This window comes from Pseudonaja textilis, chromosome 1, assembly GCF_049901715.1.
Source record: "Pseudonaja textilis isolate UNSWEBS1 chromosome 1, rPseTex1.2, whole genome shotgun sequence".
In the NCBI taxonomy this organism is placed as follows: Eukaryota; Metazoa; Chordata; class Lepidosauria; order Squamata; family Elapidae; genus Pseudonaja; species Pseudonaja textilis.
The window spans coordinates 104,912,716-104,933,487 of record NC_141990.1 but is presented as its reverse complement, the minus strand read 5'-3'; the positions used below and the strand labels follow the sequence as shown (position 1 = coordinate 104,933,487).

Sequence of the window (20,772 nt, the reverse complement as noted above, 5' to 3'; positions counted from 1 at the left end):
CCCTTGGTAAGCCTTTCCCAGATATTATTGGATGGTAGTTTTGTTATGTGAATAAACTATGTGTGCGTGTGTGCATGTTGAGTCTGGTCTCTGTTATGTGAATTTTGTTATATGTATACTGTATATAAATGTACAATGACAATGAAGAATTCAATTCAATGTGGGTTGCTGCATTCTGCAAAAGCTGAAGTTTCAACAGGGACTTTAAGGATAGTTCCATGTGGAGTGCACTGTAGTGCTTTAGCTCCAAGATGTCAAGGAATGGGTGACTACAATTCTTAACTCCAACAGGACCAGATAATCTGCATCCTCCAGAATTTTTTGAAACTGCAGGTCTGCCATGTTTTTTTAATAACCTTTCTAAAAATAGAAGGTTGGATACTGGATTAAAATTGTCCACACAGCTGGGTCCAAGCAATGACTTTTTCAGGCAAATAGAATCACCACTTACAGAGAGGCATTTACCTCTAGTTGAATCCAGCTACATATTACCTACCAGGAGCCCCTAACCAGCTAAGAAGAGCATGTATCTTATACAGCAAATTGGTGATATTTCATCCCATGCTGGCAATGATCTCTCCCAGTGACTTCATATGGCTGTTAAATAGTAATGGAGAGAGGAACAAGCTCCAGGACACTATAATGAAATGGACAAGGGCTCCATCTCTTCCCCAACTATCACTGAGTGAAACCAGGAGATTCTCTGAGGAACAGTACCCTCTATTTCCAATCCTTACAGCGGGTTTAGTATACCATAGTCAATGGTGCTGAAGAACATTGAGAAATTCAGCAGGATAACACTCATAACATTTTGCCCCCTCATACTGCTTAAAAACAAACAGAAAATAAAACTATTCTATAATAGTTATCTCTGATTCATAACACTGGATCTAGAACTGACAAATGCAGATTTTTTTATTTTAGCAGCCATAAGTTCAACAAGCCTGCTGCATTAAATGTACAGGAATTTGAAAGCACCTCCTCTCCCAAAATAAGTAGAGACATATAACGTACTCCCACTAGCAGAAGTTACCTCTACTCAATTTTTACTATTTTTCATTTGTAAAATAATACTTACTGTTCAACAGAGTCCTCTACTCTCAAAAAGGGGTTTGGAGGATGATGGGATGACTAGCAATAGCACTTAGACTTATATACCGCTTCACAGTGCTTTACAGCCCTTTCTAAGTGGTTTATAGTATCAGCATATTGCTCCCAACAATCTGGGTCCTCATTTTGCCAATCTCGGAAGGATGGAAGGCTGAGACAACCTTGAGCCAGTCAGGATCAAACTCGTGGCAATGAGCAGTGAGTTAGCTTGCAGTACTGCATTCTAACCACTGCGCCACCACCGTTCAGGTGACTGTCATCAATCCTCTTCAATATGGACACAAACCTTATGTCTGTACCAAGTGGCATAGTTACAAAACTTATAAATAACCAAATTCTAAACCATACAGTCATATTTTACATATTAAAAGCCACACTTAATGTGAAGCTAATTGTACAGTTACTCAATATATAAAAATAAAACAGTGTATTGATATTCCCAACAAAGACCTGAAAGCTAATTCTATTTAAGTCATCTTAAATCACATACATTTGGACACCCTAACACAATCACCCTAACCAGGTCACAAATAACCATTTATATAATACAGTGTCCCATATACTTTCTCCAGGAAATATATAGTACATCAGGAATTTTATCCAAATATCTTTATATCATTAGCCTCTTCCCCAGGGAATAGGCTGGCTTGAACCGTTCCGCTAAACAGTGTTTGGTACATAATGTATCCTTGAGCCTTAAAAATTAGTTCTGTCATTGAGAAGCTTGCTTTTTTTATTTACTCTTTTTCTTTTGGTCTTTTTCTTCTCAAGTATTAAGTATATCCCCACAATATGACTGGGTAAAGTTAAATTAACTTTTCCTTGTTGGAGTTCCTAGTTTAATTCTCTTCTTGACCTATTTAACATTATTATAAAAACAGGGCCACAACAGCATGCATTAAATAGTAAAAACGTATGTACAATACACATACTTGTGCTTCTGAGACTGTTCTGCATGACATTGTTTTTCAATATTCAGAGAAAGTAATTGTTCTCTAGAACATGCATTTATTTGTCAATATATTTATATGGAGAATATCCAATTGTTCTGAAAAGGTATGGCTTGATCCAGCTTCACAGTGCAAGTAAGGTGGATTCAGAGGTGGTTTGGGTGTTCACTAAATTTGAAAGCCAGCACATCACAGGAAGATGTCTGTTCAGCTTGCTTTCTAATAGAGTTTTCATCTATAACATCATCAGATTTCAAGGCATATTCAAATAAAGAAAAGCATCCCAGAATAAAATCAGGCCTAGATACACTCCCTCATTCCCTTAGAACACACAGTATAGTATTCTAGTTTTGTAGAATGAACCTGTTTTCCGAAACAAAACTACTTTCCATTTGTGGAACATATTAATTTTATACAAATTTTTCCTTTCAAGAATAATCGAGTGCCAAATATTTTACAAAAACATGTTTTGGTGTCCATAAACAGCTTTTTCTTCACTGAGGAAAAATCAGGTTGTCAGTCTTATCAAGATTGTTCCGGCAATTCACTTTTGAAAAAGCACATGATTTTAACTGGCCCATATTGAAACATTACTATTTCGTTTCAGAATGTATTATTTCACATTACAGCTTAGGAGTTCAAAATCAATGTCTGCTTGGATTCAGAAACACACACATACACACCCATGTCCTTGCAATCACATATGATTTTTTTAATTAATTTCCATTTCAATGCAGTCTGTGTCCTCAACTCTTCATAAAAGCATATGATGGATATGGGTTCTTTTAAAACAGCAACTGAACAACAATGTTAGCCAGTCTACTGTATTTTTGTATGCATGAAAAAAAGGGGAAACAAGGCATGTGTAAGCTGTTCTGTATCCAAGCCATGATGTACAGAGTCTGAAACCAGGGTATATTTTCTATTAAAGAAGAACAGATAAAGGCACAATATTTACATAAACTGTAATTTTCTGTGCACTTAAACAAGTTAAATAACACCAATTGCTTCTCTGTTTTCCATACAGAACATGGCTACAGAATTCTTTCATAGAAAAGCAAATAGGCTTGTGAATTTAATACTCTTGATTCTGGGACTGCTTGTACATAGGTATCACTGACATAAACCCACTGTCCTACAGCTGATCCCGGAGTTTCTTTTAAACCTGCAATGCAAACAGACACACACACCAGTGTTCATTAGCTGTAATCAACAAATAAGAGAATGTACAATCAAGCTAAGCAAACAATTAGGACTCAAATGCAAGTATCTCAGTCTAAAACATTTACATCTTTGTTTTTAGGATCTTGGCTCTGCTCTTTTGAAAGCTTTAATGAAAGTTGTGAGAGTTACTTGAGAAAGATCTTATGAAATAAGGAAGCCACTTACGGTAGAAACACCCAAATTGTGGATTGGAACAAGCAAGAGTATTTGAAAGAGACTAAAGTGGTTTTTGTAATAATGAGGCTACTTCTATCATTCTCTGCTTGAGCAAGGAGGCAATAGCTTCAAGGCTGAGGGAAAAATGATATTGTATACCAAATCCAGATTATTAAAAAAAGTACATTTTTCTAATATATGGGCCTCTCCACCTCATGGCAAAATTAAAATCATTTTAACTGATATAACCCATGTAATGTAAAGGAAACAGTTTTCTGCAATTATTAGCATTTGTAACATTTTTTTGGGGGGGGAAGCGCTACGCAAATGAAAATATAATAAAGATTATGTCTTGATCCTTCTTTCATTGGGAAAAACATGGGCTTGATGTCATAAAGAATGCTTAGCTGTATGTTTTTCACGAACTTTTATAGCAGAGTGATGTTTATACACACGCACACACACACACTCTCTCTCTCTCTCTCACAGGTAATCCTTGACATACAACCATTCATTGGATGACCATTCAGAATTACTGAAAATGGCACTGAAAATAATAAGTAGAAGCAGTCCTTGCACTTATGGCCATAGCAGCATACGTTGGTCACCTAACCAAAATTCAGGCGCTTGTCAACCAACATGCATTTATGATGGTTGTCATGTCCTGGAGTCATGTGATCACTATTTCCAACTTTCCTAGCTGGCTTCCAACAAGCGAAGTCAATGCAAGAAGTCTGATTCGCTTAACGACCACGATTCACTTAACTGGAGCAAAATAGGTCATAAAATTGGGTGCTACTCACTTAAGAACTGCCTTGCTTAGCAATAGAAATTCTGATCCCAACTGGGATAGTAAGTTGTGGATTACTTGCATACACAGCACAGGTGGGTTTTTTTCCCTCCATCTAATCCAGAGTTTTATTTAGATACCTACCTTGAATGTTTTTATTGCTAGAGTTGTGCTCCAAATGTTTTTTGGGTGATGATCGGATTTTTACATAAGCTGCATAATGACCTCCCCGCATGGAGCCATTATGCTCTACTATCCCATAAAGCGCATAGAGGACCTTCCCGCCATCAGTCACATTCTAGGAAAGGAAGGAAAGAAGTGAGGGCCATGGAGTATGGACTTTGTAATACTTTCAGTATGGGTTTTTGTAAATCTGATACACTGGCTAACTAACAGTTTTTCTTATATTTTAATTTGGCTTATTTGTCTCTTTCTCTTTTAAATGCATTGTTAATAATTAGCCCTAAGTCTAACCCAGCAAATTGTAGAAACTACAACTGACCAACTGTTTGATAGATGTTAAATAAATGCAATTTTATTAAAAGAAGACAGTCAGTTTTTTCTAATTTCAGGTAGCAAAAGGTATTTTCAGCTATTACTAAAGCTTGGTTTAACAGAATGATCTTGTGTTGTACAAGAATCTGACTGAAATGTTTGACTAAAAATGTTTGACATCTGTAAGAAGAAAGTGTCTTCAATTTTCAACTAAAACATCACCAATTTTGCTTCAAATGCAACTTACATTATGCTTTTATGTCTTACCTTGCAAAAGGCAGAACAAAATGGAGCCAAGTCCAAAACAAGTGGGAAATCTACATGTCGATTTACTTTGCGTACGCTCATGCCAGCCTTAAAAAGAAATTTGTAGAATTTGGATTTAATGCATAAATATTTGAAATGTTTTGAAATTTGAAATAAATAAATTAGTAGCTGCTATGAGTGATCTACAAAACAAATGATCTTATATAGAGCTACAATATACAACCTAAAATATCGCGTTGTATCACTCCAGTCAAGGAAAATTAAACATAGAATATGTAGGAATCAAGAGCAAAACCTGAACCTGAATGTCATGCTATATTTGAAGTATGTTATTAAGCTAGGAATCAAATAGTGTTAAAACAAAACTTGACCCATTTTTTTTCTTTTAATAGATATACTGTATTACTTTGCAAAAGTATTGGAAAAACAACAAATTCTAAATATAACCTATAGATATAGAAAGAGACTGTGAATTGTAGTCATATATACTGTGTGTCTGTCTCTGTGTGTGTGTGCGTGTGTGTATACATGACTACAACTCAGAGATTCCCTTTTTCTAGCCTGTTACCTTAACCTTAGAATGTGCTGAGCTAACAACAGATACTTAGAATAAGAAAAGGGGGTTTTACAGATTAAAAAAAATAAAGACCACTTTGTTTTTGCAAATCTTCTACCACTTCTAGACAACTTCTGAAAATGAACCAAATATTTACTGTAGCTCTAATAAAAATTCCTCTCTGTCGGTATTAACTTTTAGGGAGAAAAGAAACCATCTGTTTCAAGGCATTACCTGATGAAATCTTTTCAGATGGAGGATCAGAACAGCAGGAACCAATGAAATCAGGAGCTGCTTCCTAGCATTTGTATAGACACCTTCTGTCTTCTTATCTATAAAAAAATGCACACCATTTATAGGGGAAATGTTTTGAAAATACATGAAAAATACATTATTTATAAGGAAGAGTACAGAGACAGAGAAATAGAGACAGAGATGATAGAGATAGAAACTGATGTTCTAATAATATATCCTGGTGGTCAATAATAACACAAGCTTCTGAAAGAACCAGTAGCATTAACAAGGGCTTTCCTTGTCATTCAGTATGTACAGGCCAACCAAAGGGCAACTCCATGGCTAAACCCAAACTCAGAATGATCAAGATACCCATTCTGTTTTTTAAAAAGCCTTCAAAAGTGTACTACCACTACTTCCCCACCAGCTTAGCTGAGTGTGGAATACTGGATATCACCCAACAGTTATTAAAACTGACCAAACTACACCTCTTTAAGCAACAGCCTCACTCTTTCCTTCTAGCTGCAAGAAGGAAACAACAATCTGATCGTTGGCAGGAGAGCTTTTTACAGGACCCTCAAAGCCAATTTGAGAAGAGATCCAACTGGCTCCAACAGATTCAAGAATATTCCCTTATTCTTCAGAAGATAAACTACAAAGCTGTCTCCAAAAGGATGGTACTGGATACTCTTGGTTCAAAGTGACATCCAAGCCAGCAATGAACCTGAACAATCTTACCTGCAAAGAATCAATGTACAGTTAACTTCCTGGGGAAATTTTACAGGGCCTAAGGCCTTTGAATAAAGCAGACAGTATACAATATGGGAAGGGCGCTGATTTCCAAAACACATAAATACCACTCTTGAATGAGCATGTCTTTGAATCAGAAAGGTTTTTTATTACCAGCTACCTGTGGAATTTGCTTTTTTCTGGCGTTTGTGCTTCTGATCTGTACAGTTTTCACACAGCAGCTTATTGTTTCCCATTAGCAGCTCCACAGAGGTAAACTGATACAGGCATGATTGTACCGAACATTCCTTAGAACTTGTTACGTAACTCTGAGAAAGAGTCTGGAAAGCATTTTGAGGGTTTTGCATCTCTGTTGAAAAGGCAGTGTTCTTCGGCATGCTTGAAAGAGTGTTGAGAGGCCCTTCACTCTCAATGGCTGTGTTTCCAAAGTGAAATTTCGACAAGGCACTAGTAAGTGCCTCCATACTGCTATTGTTTGATTTGCTATATTGTGTTTTAGTATTTGGAGGTAAGTGTCTGTGTCCATCTGTGCATAAATCAGGGGAGGGGCAAGTTTTATTGGCTGTAATTTGCTTAGAAGCGCTTTCACTTTCAGAAGCCTCACTATCAGCATCAATGCTACTTTCAGAATGGCTGACTTCTTTCTCACTGCCTTCAGTCTGACTTCCATTTCCTGGAGAGTCCAAAATAGCACCGCTGTCTCTTGTGCATGACGTATTGGCTCTGTCTTCTATTGTAGAGTTTCTGATTTTTCCAGGCAGAATAAAAGGGCTTGTTTCTTCTTCACCAGATTTGTTGGCAAGTCGTCTTTCATGGTTTACCTGGTTCTGCCAGTTGCCATGTCATCATCAAAGTATTAAAGGAAAAAGAAAAAAACACACCACATTATTCAAATCCCATTGATGCAAACACAATCTTACTTTCTTTATACACGCATAAATATGTAGGTATATGTACCAACTGGCTCTTCTATATGGTTAGATTTTGGAGTTCAGCCTGGTAGTCTAACCAAGGATGTTACCAAGTGGTTGGGAAGAAGAACTTGGGCATTTGCTCTCTGTTCTTGGAAAACTTGAAATCCTACCCATTTTATAAAAATGCATAGCTCTATTTTATATTGTGCATTAATTAAATTTCTGGCTCATTCAGATTTATCTTCTTGTTGTTTTTGTGCCATATCCCTCATTGGTTGTTGGCGATCATGTTGGCAAATCCTATTTTTATCAACAGCCACACAAAAAAGTGCTGTTGAGTTTTGTCCAAACCAACCCCTTAGATTTGAAGCATTGATTTTCTTCTTTTCCTTGTTTGCCTTCAATCTTTCCCTGGAGGATTAAATGAAGTATGCCGTATTTTTCTGGGTCTTGCATCATATGTCCAAAATATTCTAACTTTTGCTATTCTGATTTAAATTAGATATAATTGTTAGCAAGTCAATATGATTTGGTCTCTTCAGCCAATTTTTGTTTTATTATTTGTAAAATCTGTGGTAACTAAACATACTGATTATTTAAGTTATTGTTTGTTTTCATTTATTTTTATATTTCACATGTTTTAATTTATTTTCTGGTAGATGGAATTCTGGTCATTGACCATAATAAAACACTGGCTGGCTGACTTTTTCTCATATTCAAGCTAGTTTTTATTCACTGATGTCCAACTGAAATTTTATCCTACAAAAATTTTGTAAAACTGTTAAATATTTGAAGGGATCAAGAAGCCTGAATAAGAAACTATCCAAATAAAAGGAAATCTACATAATTATGAGGTGACAGAAATTTACACAAGGCATTTACACACATACAAAAACTATTTAGTTTTAGTCTTTGAGTAAATATTTTAAATTAATACATTATTTTAAATTGATAAAGCCTCTTGAACTTATTAGAATTTGCCAATCTCATATGTTTATAATTGTTGCTGCCATTTATAACTAATATTCCTGAACATGGAAAATAAAATTTGGTAATAATAGACAAATTGCTTTTGAATTTATTGAAGTTCTTTTCAAAAGATTTTAAATATTATTTAAGAAATCATTTTTCACCAAGGTTTCCAAATCAAATTTGAATGTTTGCCTTCAAGTACTATACTTTAAATCTATCATTTTAAGGTGTTTTCAGCCTCTCCATACTTATATACAATCCTATATATATTTCAGTCACAATCGTTTATTTTATTAAAATCTTTCAATCAATCAATGCAGTACTAAGTTTTCTGAAAAAAAGTGATTAAAGTACATTCAAACACTTGTGACCTAAAATTGGAAGTTAAAAATATGTGATCAGGGTTTTTAAAAAGAACAATGAAAATTATGTGAAGAACATTTGAATTCATGTTACAATTGTCCATGCTGGCTTATTCTTACCTTATCCTTTGTTAATGAACACTTTCTAGATAATTTTGATTGCTGATTAGTCAGAGCAGATATGGAAGAACAGCTGAATCGACCAGTATCTGCTCCTTGTATCTGTTTACCTTTGCTTGTCCTTCCAAAACAAACAGGTTTTGAAGTCTAGAAAAATCAACATGGGTTACTAGGGTGTAGCAAATTATCTAAGATATTATTTAATTAGAATTGATTTTCACACCTACCAATAATTAAAAATCATAATAGCTGTGTTTATACAGTAATCTAGTCTAAACCAAAACTAAACCAGATTTAAAGCGATATATGGCACCAAGTATTATTTAATCCTAAATTGGCTGAGTTTTTTATATCAATTGGCACAAAGAAAACTTCTGATAATTAAAATGAAGGCTTTATTCAATAAGAACTTTCTTACCCTTTCCTCTATTATAGGAAGTGAAAGGTCAATGAAGGGTTCTTTTACTGTGGAAATCTTAGAACAGAAAAAAATGAAAATGGCAAATGAATATACACATCTTGTGGATTCCACCATACAAACAAAGTTATATAGTAAATACATTTTTATTAGGCATGGGAATACTTCACAAAAATGGAAAAACAGGGATTTGAAGGCGAAAAAAAAATTCCCACTGTACAGGTATCCTTATTTAATGACCATAATTGGAACTGGCACTCTGTTGCTAAGCAGTGCAATTATTAAGTGAGATATCACATGAACATGAATGGGCTTACAGCCATACTTGCACTATGGTTGTTAAGCAAATAACATCTGGACATCACATGATCGCAGCTTGCAGTTTTACTGCCAGCTTCTCCATTGACTTGGCTTGTTGGAAGCCAGCTGTGAGGCATGCAAATAGTAATCACATGACCATGGGACACTGCAACAGATTCTACTCTGTGTGCTTTTCTATTTAATAATTTTTTAAAACAAGTAACTCTTTATGTATGCAAGAACAGCTTTCATTCATTTTATACAAATAAAACACATTAAAATGCAGTGGTGGTATCATAAAATGCAGTGGTGGTATCATAAAATGCAGTATCCTATTACAACAGAGAACAGAGATTCCTTTAGAACATTCTGTTGAATTCTACAAGCAGGAACACATAATTTGACTGCTATATAGATGGTTTCAGATTGTTGTCCTCTCAAAGTAGAGAAAAAGGGCATTGGTACTTACCTGACATGCCCGTTCTCTTTGAGCTGTGAAGAGAATCCAGTAGTGGGAGGTGCTTCAATCTCTGCATGTCTACCTGGTCTTAATTTGTCGAACGCTCCTCCTCCTCCACGGGACTCCTCCCCAGTGTTCCCCAGTTTTGGTGAAGATGAGAAAAATAAACGCCCTCGTCCTCAATGCCCTAACAAATTCATTGGCTGAAATAGGACCCCACCAGACGGAAAAAGGGTGGTGCTGAATGATCTTCACAGCTCAGAGAGAACGGGTGTGTCAGGTAAGTACCAATGCCCTTTCTCCCATGAGCTGTTCAGAGCATCTAGTAGTGGGACATACCAAAGCTTGGCCTGTCCTACGGGAGGGACTCCGTCTGGCCTGGAAACCCCTCCTGGTCCCTGTGGACCCGTTGCAGAACTCTTCTACCAAAGAAGGCCTCAGCAGATACAAACACATCTATTTTATAATGCCTAATGAATGGCAATGGAGAGGCCCAGGTTGCGGCTTGAAAAATTTCAGTTATTGGTGCCGGTGTGGCCCACGCTGCCGATGTTGCAGCGCTCCTTGTTGAATGAGCTGTTATGCCCCTGGGCACCTGCAGTGATTGAGTCTGATATGTTTTCGCTATTGCAGGCCGTAGCCAACAGCCTATTGTAGAAGATGAGACCTTGCATCCCTGAGTGTTGGGCTGAAATGACACAAATAAGGCTTCTGTTTTTCTGAAAGTTGCTATGTGGTGAGCAATGCTCACCTCACATCAAGCCTATGTCATTGTAGTTCCAACCCTTGGGATGGTCTGGGGCAAAAATCAGCTCTTGTGCCCTATGAAAAACCGAGTTAATTTTGGGAATAAATGTAGGATCAGGACGAAGGACCACCCGGTCAGAATGGAAAACACAAAGATCTTGTCGGATAGACAAAGCTGCAAGGTCCGAAATATGACGAGCAGAAGTGATCAGTACAAGAAAAACTACTTTATACGTCAGAAATTGGAGACTTGATGGTTTCAAGGGCTCACAAGGGCCCTTAGTGAGGGCGACGAGGACCTTGTTAAGGTCCCAGGTGGGATAACGGTGTACCGCTGGAGGGCGTAAATTTGTGGCTCCTCAAAGGAAACTCTGTATGCGTGGATGATGGGAAAGAGATAGTAGACCTTCACAAGTGAGAACTTATGTCAAGGCCACCACCTGTCTTTTCAACATATTAGATGATAATCCCTTGTCAACTCCCTCTTGCAAGAACTCTAGGATTTGAGCCACAGATGGAGAGATGGGATCAATTTGAGACTTGGTACACGATTTGCAGAAACTGGACCATGTGGCATTGTAAATGCAAGTTGTTGAGGGGCATCTGGCGGCTTGGATGGTGGCAATAACTCTGTTGGAAAACTTTTCACTCTTCAGACGACTCCACTCAAGCTCCAGATGGTCAGGTGCAACCATTGAGGGTCCGGATGTTGAAGGGGTCCCTGGGTTAGCAAGACCCTGTCTGGCACAATTCTCCATGGTGTTAATATGGATAGACTGCAGAGGTCTGCAAACCATAGCCACCTGGGCCAGTAAGGAGCTACTAGAAGCAGTTTCGTTTAGCAGTTTTTGGATGACCTTGGGAAGCAGTGGAAGTGGCGGGAATGCATACAGAAGTCCCAGGGGCCAACGACAGCGGAGCGAATTGAAGTTCTCAGCTCCTTACGAGGGGTACCTGGAAAAAAATCTCGGGAGCTGAGCATTGAGGGGGGAAGCAAATAGGTCCACCACTGGCTGTTCAAATGTCCTGACCGCCTCTTGAAACAGGGTCGGATGGAGGCGCCACTCCGATTGATCGATTGTGGCCCTGCTTAGCCAGTCTGCCTGTGTATTCGACAGGCCCGAAATGTGCTCTGCTCTGATGGAAAGTAGGTTGCTCTCTGCCCAATGACACAAGCGCTCTGCTTCCTGCATGAGATGCTTTGACTGTGTGCCCCCTGTTTGTTTATGTGAGCTTTGACTGTTACATTGTTGGTCAATATTAGTATGGGCTGATTGCGTACCTGTGGAAGGAAGCTGCGGAGAGCCAGGTGTACTGCTCGAAGCTCCAGCCAGTTTATGCGGCACGACTGTTCTATGGTGGACCAGCAGCCTTGGGCTGTGAGCGATTGAACATGCGCTCCCCATCCAAACAGGCTGGCATTGGTGGTGATGGTAAGTCTGTGTGGCTCTTTGAAGAGGCATCCTCTGTTGATGACTGGTGTGGTCCACCAGAGGAGAGATATGAGGACCTTTGATGGTACCTTGACCTTGTATTTGGAGTTACTTCGGCCGGAGCGCTGGTACGGGAGCAGGAACCACTGGAGGGATCTCGTGTGGAGCCAGGCCCAAGGGATGATAGATATACATGAGATCATCTTGCCTAACTATTTTGATAGTTCTGCTAGGGACACCCTCTTAAGACCCCTGATCTCCTTAACTAATTGCTGAATGCTATTTAGTCTATCTGTTGACAGGTAAACTTTGCCTTCCACCATATCTATGACTGCCCCTAGATGGGTTAACCGAGTCGATGGTGTTAAATGATCTCTTTTTCCAATTTATTGAGAACCCGTGTTTTTGTAGGGATTGTAATGTGTTCTGACTATCTCTGACTGTTTGATGATCAGAAGATGACAAAATCAAGATGTCATCAAGATAACACTGGAGTTGTATGGGGATATCACAGAGATGAGCAGCTAGCACTGCGAGAACCTTCGTGAAGGTCCTGGGGGCAGAAGCTAGTCTGAAAGGAAGGGCCACATATTTGAAATGGTGGTTATTATAACAGAATCTCAGAAATTTATAGTGAGAAGGCCGAATAGCAATATGTAGGTACACCTCCATCAGATCTATGGACGTAAGGATGTCACCCTTTCTGTTGCAAAGTAAGATAGATTGCAGGGTGTGCATTTTAAACTTGCGATATACTAAGAAACGGTTGAGACGTTTCAAATCCACTATTGCTCTCCACCCCCCTGAACTTTTGGGAACAACAAAAAGATGTGAATAGAAACCTCGCCCTCGTTGATTGGTAGCTACTGGTTGGATGGCTCGTATGTCCAGTAGATGATGGAAAGCTGTTTCCATAAGATTACGTTTAACCGGATCTCTGGAAACAGAGCATAACATGAAAAAGTCTGGGAGAGTGGACTGAAACTCCAGCGCAAGACCAAATCTGATCATGTCTCTGACCCAGGAATCAGACGTTGAGGAGTCCCATTGGTCCGCGAATAATTTAAGGCGTCCACCAATGGGATCCGGGTCTGGGGAGTTATCTTGGACTCCGGAAAGACCTATTTCCTGCTCCTCAAAAGAATCTCTTGGATTGGCCACCCCTTCTGTTCCTATCCTCGAAGTTGGACCTCTCTGGCTGCTGCCCTGGTCTGAAAGATGGGGGTCTCTGGTATCTGGGTGAGAAGAATCCCTGATAAAAAGGCCGAAAGGACTGAGGGTTTCTAGAATCTGACTTCCGAAAAAGGGAAGGTAGAATTTTCTTTTTGTTTCGGGTTTCAATTATCAGCGGGTCAAGGGCCAAAGAGTCTGTCTCCCACAATAGGAGATGAAGCCAGCTTGCATTTGTGCTTAATGTCTGCTTGCCAATGTTTTAACCATAGTAAGCGTCATGCTGTGACATGTGAGGTAATGGCCCTGGCTGAAAACTTGACCGCATGATAAGTTGTGTCAGCTGAGAATTCAGTGGCTGCTATAAGTTTTGCAATATCTTGGTGCACTCTAATGTTGGAATTAGGGACATGTTCCTGTAAGAGACGGAGCCACCTGAGAGAAGCACGGGTAAAGAAGGAAGTGGCTGTGGCCGCTCTGGTGGCCCATGCATCAGACTGATGGGCCCTGCGTAAGGCAAGCTCGGCTCGTTTTTCCTCTGGCTTTAATGCTTCCAGCGCTTCACTGGGAATGGAGGACGAGGACGCTAATCCCACTATAGGTTCGTCTACCTCAGGAGTATTCAACCATTTTGAGAAATCAGGGGCCAAATTAAAATATTTCCTGTCATATCCCGTGGGGGCAGGGTACACTGCTGCAGATGCCCACTGTTTCTGTACCAGGTCTGAAAACATATAAGGAACTGGAATCACATCTGGCTTGACTACTGGTTGGTTGAAAAATTAGATCTTCTGGTCCCACTTCTAAAGGAGTTGGAGTGGTAGAAGGAGCCGACTTGTTCAGGCGTGCAATGTTTTTTGCCTTAAACAAAAGTGATCTGAATAGTTGTGAGTGGAATAAACCTGAAAATACCAGTTGATCAAGAATAAGGCCCTTATCCTCAGACATCCCACTTTATAGGGGGTCTGCTTCTGACAGGGTTCTGGGAAACCAAGCTGTGTCTGGATGAGAGGGAGTGATCTAGGGGAGGAGGAGGATGGGAAGAGGTAGACGGTACTGGACTAGGGTGCAGAAGGTCCTGTGAGGCCCTGTGTTTCTCCCTTGCACACCTATCTATTTGCTTTTCTAATGCTTTATGGCACCTGTTGGCATCCTTTTCTGAAGCTTTAGAATGACCTTTTGTCTGTTTGGATTTGTGCTGAGATTTAGCTTTGACCCTTGATGTTGAGGTCTGAGAGCTACTACCACCTGCCATTTTGAATTGAAAGAGATGCAATATGCTCGTTATTCGAAGCGATACTGTTGAGGCGGTTGGCACGCCCAGGGGCCTGATCCAAGAAGGGACCGGTTGCCCTGATAATATCTTATCCCCTTGTTTTGTTTTTTCAATTAAGATATATGTATATATAATATGAGTCGTATCACAGTAATAATATCTTTCCTTATTAAGATATTAATATTGAATATATTATTATTATTATTATTATTATTATTATTATTATTATTATTATTATTATTGGAGTGAATGAAAGTCACCAATATATAAATATAGATATAATATATATATATATATATATATATATATATATATATATATATATATATATATATATATATATATTTGTTTTCTGAGGTTCTCATGGTATTTATATGTGGATCTTTGGTTGTTCGGGTTTTCTCCGCGTAAGATTCGAAGTATCTAGGCAACGTTTCGATGAAGTCTCATTCATCATCTTCAGGCTTCTGTCTCCGGCTCTGTGCTTTTCAGAGTAATGTGAGATTGCAGCTGCTTCCTCCTTTTAACTGCCAGTGGGGTGGGACTTGATTGGGTGGGGGCTTGGCTGTGTTCTGATTGGGTGGGGTGTGTTCTCATTGGTAGGGGTTTGGTTGTGTTCTGATTGGTTGGGGTTAGCCGTGTTCTGATTGGTTGGAGGCGTGTTCTGTTCAGGTGGGGGCTTGGCTGTGCTCGGTTAGTCTTAGTTGCTGGGGATTTGAGCTGGTGAGTTGTGATCTTGCTGTTTGGCTTCTAGTTCGTGGCCCTGTTGCATCTTCATAGTGGGTGTCGGTTTGCTTCATGTATGGCTCGGAGGGGTTTGAAGTGGGTAGTGATGCAGCTGTAGTGCAGCTTCTGGTCCATGGTCGTGTCTCATCTTCTGAGTGGGTGAGAGTCTGTTTTCTACATGGAAGTGTGGTGGTGGCATCTTGTGTGGCTCTCATGGGTGTGGGTCTGGTGTCCTTCTTCATGTTAGGTACTCGTCTGTTCATGAGGCGGGTTTCCAAATGGCTGGAAGGCGGGAAGTGTCATCTCGTTTGTTCATGCTGTGTGGGCGTTTTCTATCTCTATGGCTTCTCTGATTATTCTGCTGTTGAAGTGTTCGGTTTTGGCGATAGTTCTGGTGTTTTTAAAATCAATTTCATGTCCTGTGGCTTTGAGGTGTTGGACCAGGGAAGAGGTCGTTTCTTCTTTTTGATTGAGTTCTTATGTTCTTCAATGCGTGCATTTATTCTTCTGTTAGTTTGTCCAATGTATGTGGTAGGGCAGGCAGTGCAGGGGATTTCGTATACTCCTTGGTTTTCTAATTCGATTTTGTCTTTGGGGTTTCTTAGGATGGTGGATATTTTTCTGTTTGTGCAGAATGCTGTTTTGATGTTGTGTTTTTGGAGGATCTTGCTGATTTTGTCTGTAGTGCCTTTTATATATGGGAGGAGGGCTTTGCCGTTTTCTTGTTCTCTGTCTTGTTCTCTGTCCCATATATAAAAGGCACTACAGACAAAATCAGCAAGATCCTCCAAAAACACAACATCAAAACAGCATTCTGCACAAACAGAAAAATATCCACCATCCTAAGAAACCCCAAAGACAAAATCGAATTAGAAAACCAAGGAGTATACGAAATCCCCTGCACTGCCTGCCCTACCACATACATTGGACAAACTAACAGAAGAATAAATGCACGCATTGAAGAACATAAGAACTCAATCAAAAAAGAAGAAACGACCTCTTCCCTGGTCCAACACCTCAAAGCCACAGGACATGAAATTGATTTTAAAAACACCAGAACTATCGCCAAAACCGAACACTTCAACAGCAGAATAATCAGAGAAGCCATAGAGATAGAAAAACGCCCACACAGCATGAACAAACGAGATGACACTTCCCGCCTTCCAGCCATTTGGAAACCCGCCCTCATGAACAGACGAGTACCTAACATGAAGAAGGACACCAGACCCACACCCATGAGAGCCACACAAGATGCCACCACCACACTTCCATGTAGAAAACAGACTCTCACCCACTCAGAAGATGAGACACGACCATGGACCAGAAGCTGCACTACAGCTGCATCACTACCCACTTCAAACCCTCCGAGCCATACATGAAGCAAACCGACACCCACTATGAAGATGCAACAGGGCCACGAACTAGAAGCCAAACAGCAAGATCACAACTCACCAGCTCAAATCCCCAGCAACTAAGACTAACCGGAGCACAGCCAAGCCCCCACCTGAACAGAACACGCCTCCAACCAATCAGAACACGGCTAACCCCCAACCAATCAGAACACAACCAAACCCCTACCAATGAGAACACACCCCCACCCAATCAGAACACAGCCAAGCCCCCACCCAATCAAGTCCCACCCCACTGGCAGTTAAAAGGAGGAAGCAGCTGCAATCTCACATTACTCTGAAAAGCACAGAGCCGGAGACAGAAGCCTGAAGATGATGAATGAGACTTCATCGAAACGTTGCCTAGATACTTCGAATCTTACGCGGGAGAAAACCCGAACAACAAAGATCCACATAATATATATATATATATATATATATATATATATATATATATATATATATATATATATATATATATATATATATATCAATTAATAGAGAAACAGCTTGATAGGGTGAATATCCAAACAGCCAAATTAAGAACGCTTGAAAGGCCAAGATAATAAAGAGAGGCCTTCAACAGCTTCCCTGCAAAGGCAGTCACGGGCCTGGGTGCTTGCTGTTGTGCCGCTGGGTAAGGCTGTGAGGGTTAAGCCAACAATAATACACGGATGGCCTCGAATCTAATAGAAAAACAAGGTGTAATAATTCCTTAGGTTATCAGAAGGAAAAACCTCTGATCGGGAAGGAAAACTACCTCACACAGCTCGAGTTACAAATAGCGCAGCCATGCACTTTTTTTTTTTTAAAGTAAAGGCAAAAACAATGGCCATTATTTTTGGCGCGCGCATGCTTCCCAGCAACAAATTCCTGCCGCATGGGGGAATGCCTCCAACCGCTTCTCCTTGTGGCTAAAAGGAACGGTGGGGGAAGGGGTGGAAAGAATTCTTACTGCTTTCCACACTAAGACGGCGTTCTGAGGGGAAAACTCAACGATACGACTCGGATGAGAGCGAAAATGCCCACGCCGCTATTGCCGATATAGAGAAAGGCAATGCAGAATCACAATGACAGGGGGTAGAACAAGCAGATGGGGGGGCTCGGAGCAATGCCGAAGCCACCCGCCACTTCAGGCGCGAAAGAGCACTGCCCTAAAATGCAAATGATCTCCGACGACCAGAGGGAGAGAGCTAATGCTGGGAGATCGTAAAGTGATTTGGAAGCTAAAAGCCTGAAAAAAACGAACTAGACTATATCCAAACCTGCTGAGTAATACTCCTGTTTCAGCCAAGGAAGAACAAAAAGCACTGCCTATCCACAACGAGGCTGAGCCAAAACTGGGGAACGCTGGGGAGGAGTCCCATGGAGGAGGAGGAGCATTCCACAAATTAAGCCCAGCCTAAACATGCAGAGATTGAAGCACCTCCCACTACTGGATGCTCTGAACAGCTTATGGGAGAAATAACTAACTTCGATATATGACTAATAGTAGTATCAAACCTCTGACAACAATGCACAAGCAATGAAGAATTCATATGGAATTCTATTAATTTGGTTTAATACCAGAAAATGAGGAGCAGGATAGAGAATCTTGGAAACCAAATAAGCAATCCTCACTCCTGAATTCAGAAATACAGACACATTAGAAAAGATCACATAATTGTGAACTGTTCATTATCACCAATGAAAGCTATAGAAACTATTAAAAGATTCTTCTTCACAGGGTATGGACAAATATATTTAAATCAGTGTTACTCATAAAAAATTCTTCTTGTAAATCATACTTAATCACCCCACAATTACATAACTATATATTCAACTAATTGTTGATTAATAGGAAGTTTTTGCTATCTGTTAGAAGGGGAGAAATCATTTTCAGTTATTTCCCCTCTTCCTGCTCTGATGGATTTGCAACTTTTTAAAAAGAACTGTGGAAGGCAATGAGGCCAAAGTGCAGTTTTCAGAATTTTCATTCCTTCCTTTTAAGGCATAAACTTCAACTGGATCAACAGAATCTTCCTTCAGCTGAGACACCAATTAAATAGAAGCAAACTATGAAAAAAGGCCAAGTGTACTGGCTGGTAGAATCAGGCACCAAGCAACTGAGTTGTCTCTAATTTTAGAAGCTAGTATGCCAAAGTCTACACCATGGTAGGAGGCACACTACCAACTCGGTTGCCTAAAGTTGCTTTTCTTCCTTATTACCGTAATTTTTGTTTACTTGCTTTTTTCAACAATGGATAGGCAGCGAACAAAGAAAAATAGATGTAATGTCTGCGGGGTTTTTTGCATTTTTATCTTCCCATCAAGCAAAGAAGATAGGATAGAGAAGGAAGTGAATAGAAAACAGCAACAATGGTGCAGAGAACAACCAACCAGGACCATCCTGAAGGCCTCACAAATTTCATACCAGTACTTGAGGCCAGTCTATTGACTTCTGTGGTACCTCCTTCTCTTACTCAAGCTGCAGACTACAAGTGTTGGTCTGCATGTACTAATGAATCTTTCAGGAGAGAACATTCTTTCTCTTTACATATTAGTATATTCCATAACTAGTATTCTTAGATCTATGCTGATTATAAGAAAGGCATTTCTTTCTTCTCCAAGTAAAGCAAATACAAATTGGAGAGTTGGAAACCAAGTTGAACTTAATGAATTGATTTCCATAATATTTAAGAAGCCAGTCCACATTGTCATGACAATATCAGAAATTAGCCTAGCATTATCCAAATGATTATTCAGCATCCTTCTTATCAAATGCCATAATACTTACGTTTTCACATTCCTCACACATGATAGTGCTGGTCAATTCACCCACAAAAATTCTGTCTATGAAATTCATCTTCACACCCTCTCTTCCATATGCTGGAAAAAAACAACTTCTTTAAAAATTGTGCATCTCTATTCTAAATTTAGCAGAATTCTAGAATTTATTTCAGAAAATATACATCCAAAGTAAGTTATAGTTTGCATCCCTCAGCGGAGGGTGGGGGGAGGAGGAAATCATACCAAAAATGCAAATACTTGGGTAGCCACCAGATGGCAATAAGAGGAAAGAAGTCACTGGATGTTTGCATCCAGATACAGTTTTATTATAAAAAATGAGTTATCTATGACTAAATTCAATTTTGGTTTTTATTTCATATGTATGTATGTATATATATGTATATATATATATGTGCAGGTCTTGGCATTTTCGGGTCTTTTCCCATGTAAGATTGAGAGTATCTTGGCAATGTTTCAATGAGATCCCACTTGCCATCTTTAGGTTAGTACTTTCGGCTTCGTGCTTGTGCGAGCAAAGCGTGATTGGAGCTGCCATCTCCCTATATATACTGGTGGGGAGGTTGGCTGTGTTGTCATTTCTTGATTGGTTGATGACGTTGATGTTTGCAGATTGGCTGGCTTTTTTGTAAGAACTTGTGGCTGAGGTATTGGCTGTGTATCTATCAGCCTCCTGTGTTGTAACGACCTGGGTCATGGGCTGTGTGATGACCTTCTGAGTTCTATTGTTGTGACATCCTGGGTCTTGTGCTGTAATCTCCTGGGTCGTTGGCTGTGTTGCAACATCTTGAGGTTTTGTGGTGTAACCTCCTGAGTCCCATGATGTGATATCCTGAGTGGGTGGCTGTGATGTGACATTCTGGGTTTTGGTTTGGCTCCGAGTTTGAGGCCTGGATATGTGCTCATGGTGTGTCTCCATTTGCTTGGTTTGGGGGTCGGGGAGTGTGGCAGCTGGTGATGCAGTCATGGTCTGGTTTCTGGATGGTGGCTGTCTTTCATCTATGGGATGGGTTTGAGTTTGAGTCTGGTGAGGAAGAATGGTGGTGGTGTCATGTGTTTTTTTGGGTCAGGTGTTGATTTTCATGGCTGGGACTCATTTGTTGATAAGAGCTAGTTTCCAGATGTCTGGTAGACAGGAGGCATCATTATGTTTCCTGTATTGGAGGC

The 20,772-nt window shown here is 39.8% G+C and overlaps 1 protein-coding gene across 1 annotated transcript in view; it reads right to left on the bottom strand.

The window, feature by feature from the left end:
- Positions 1-2,451: 2,451 nt before the first annotated feature.
- Positions 2,452-20,772, bottom strand: part of USP45 (ubiquitin specific peptidase 45) — a 67,612-nt gene continuing 49,291 nt past the window's right edge. The window contains exons 11-18 of the mRNA XM_026726680.2: positions 19,595-19,686; positions 9,319-9,375; positions 8,901-9,047; positions 6,693-7,359; positions 5,783-5,880; positions 4,993-5,079; positions 4,375-4,528; positions 2,452-3,225 (exon numbers count right to left, since the gene is read on the bottom strand). Coding sequence (XP_026582465.1) covers positions 3,095-3,225; positions 4,375-4,528; positions 4,993-5,079; positions 5,783-5,880; positions 6,693-7,359; positions 8,901-9,047; positions 9,319-9,375; positions 19,595-19,686 — 1,433 coding nt within the window. The 3' untranslated portion in view covers positions 2,452-3,094. The remainder of the gene's footprint in view (positions 3,226-4,374; positions 4,529-4,992; positions 5,080-5,782; positions 5,881-6,692; positions 7,360-8,900; positions 9,048-9,318; positions 9,376-19,594; positions 19,687-20,772) is intronic.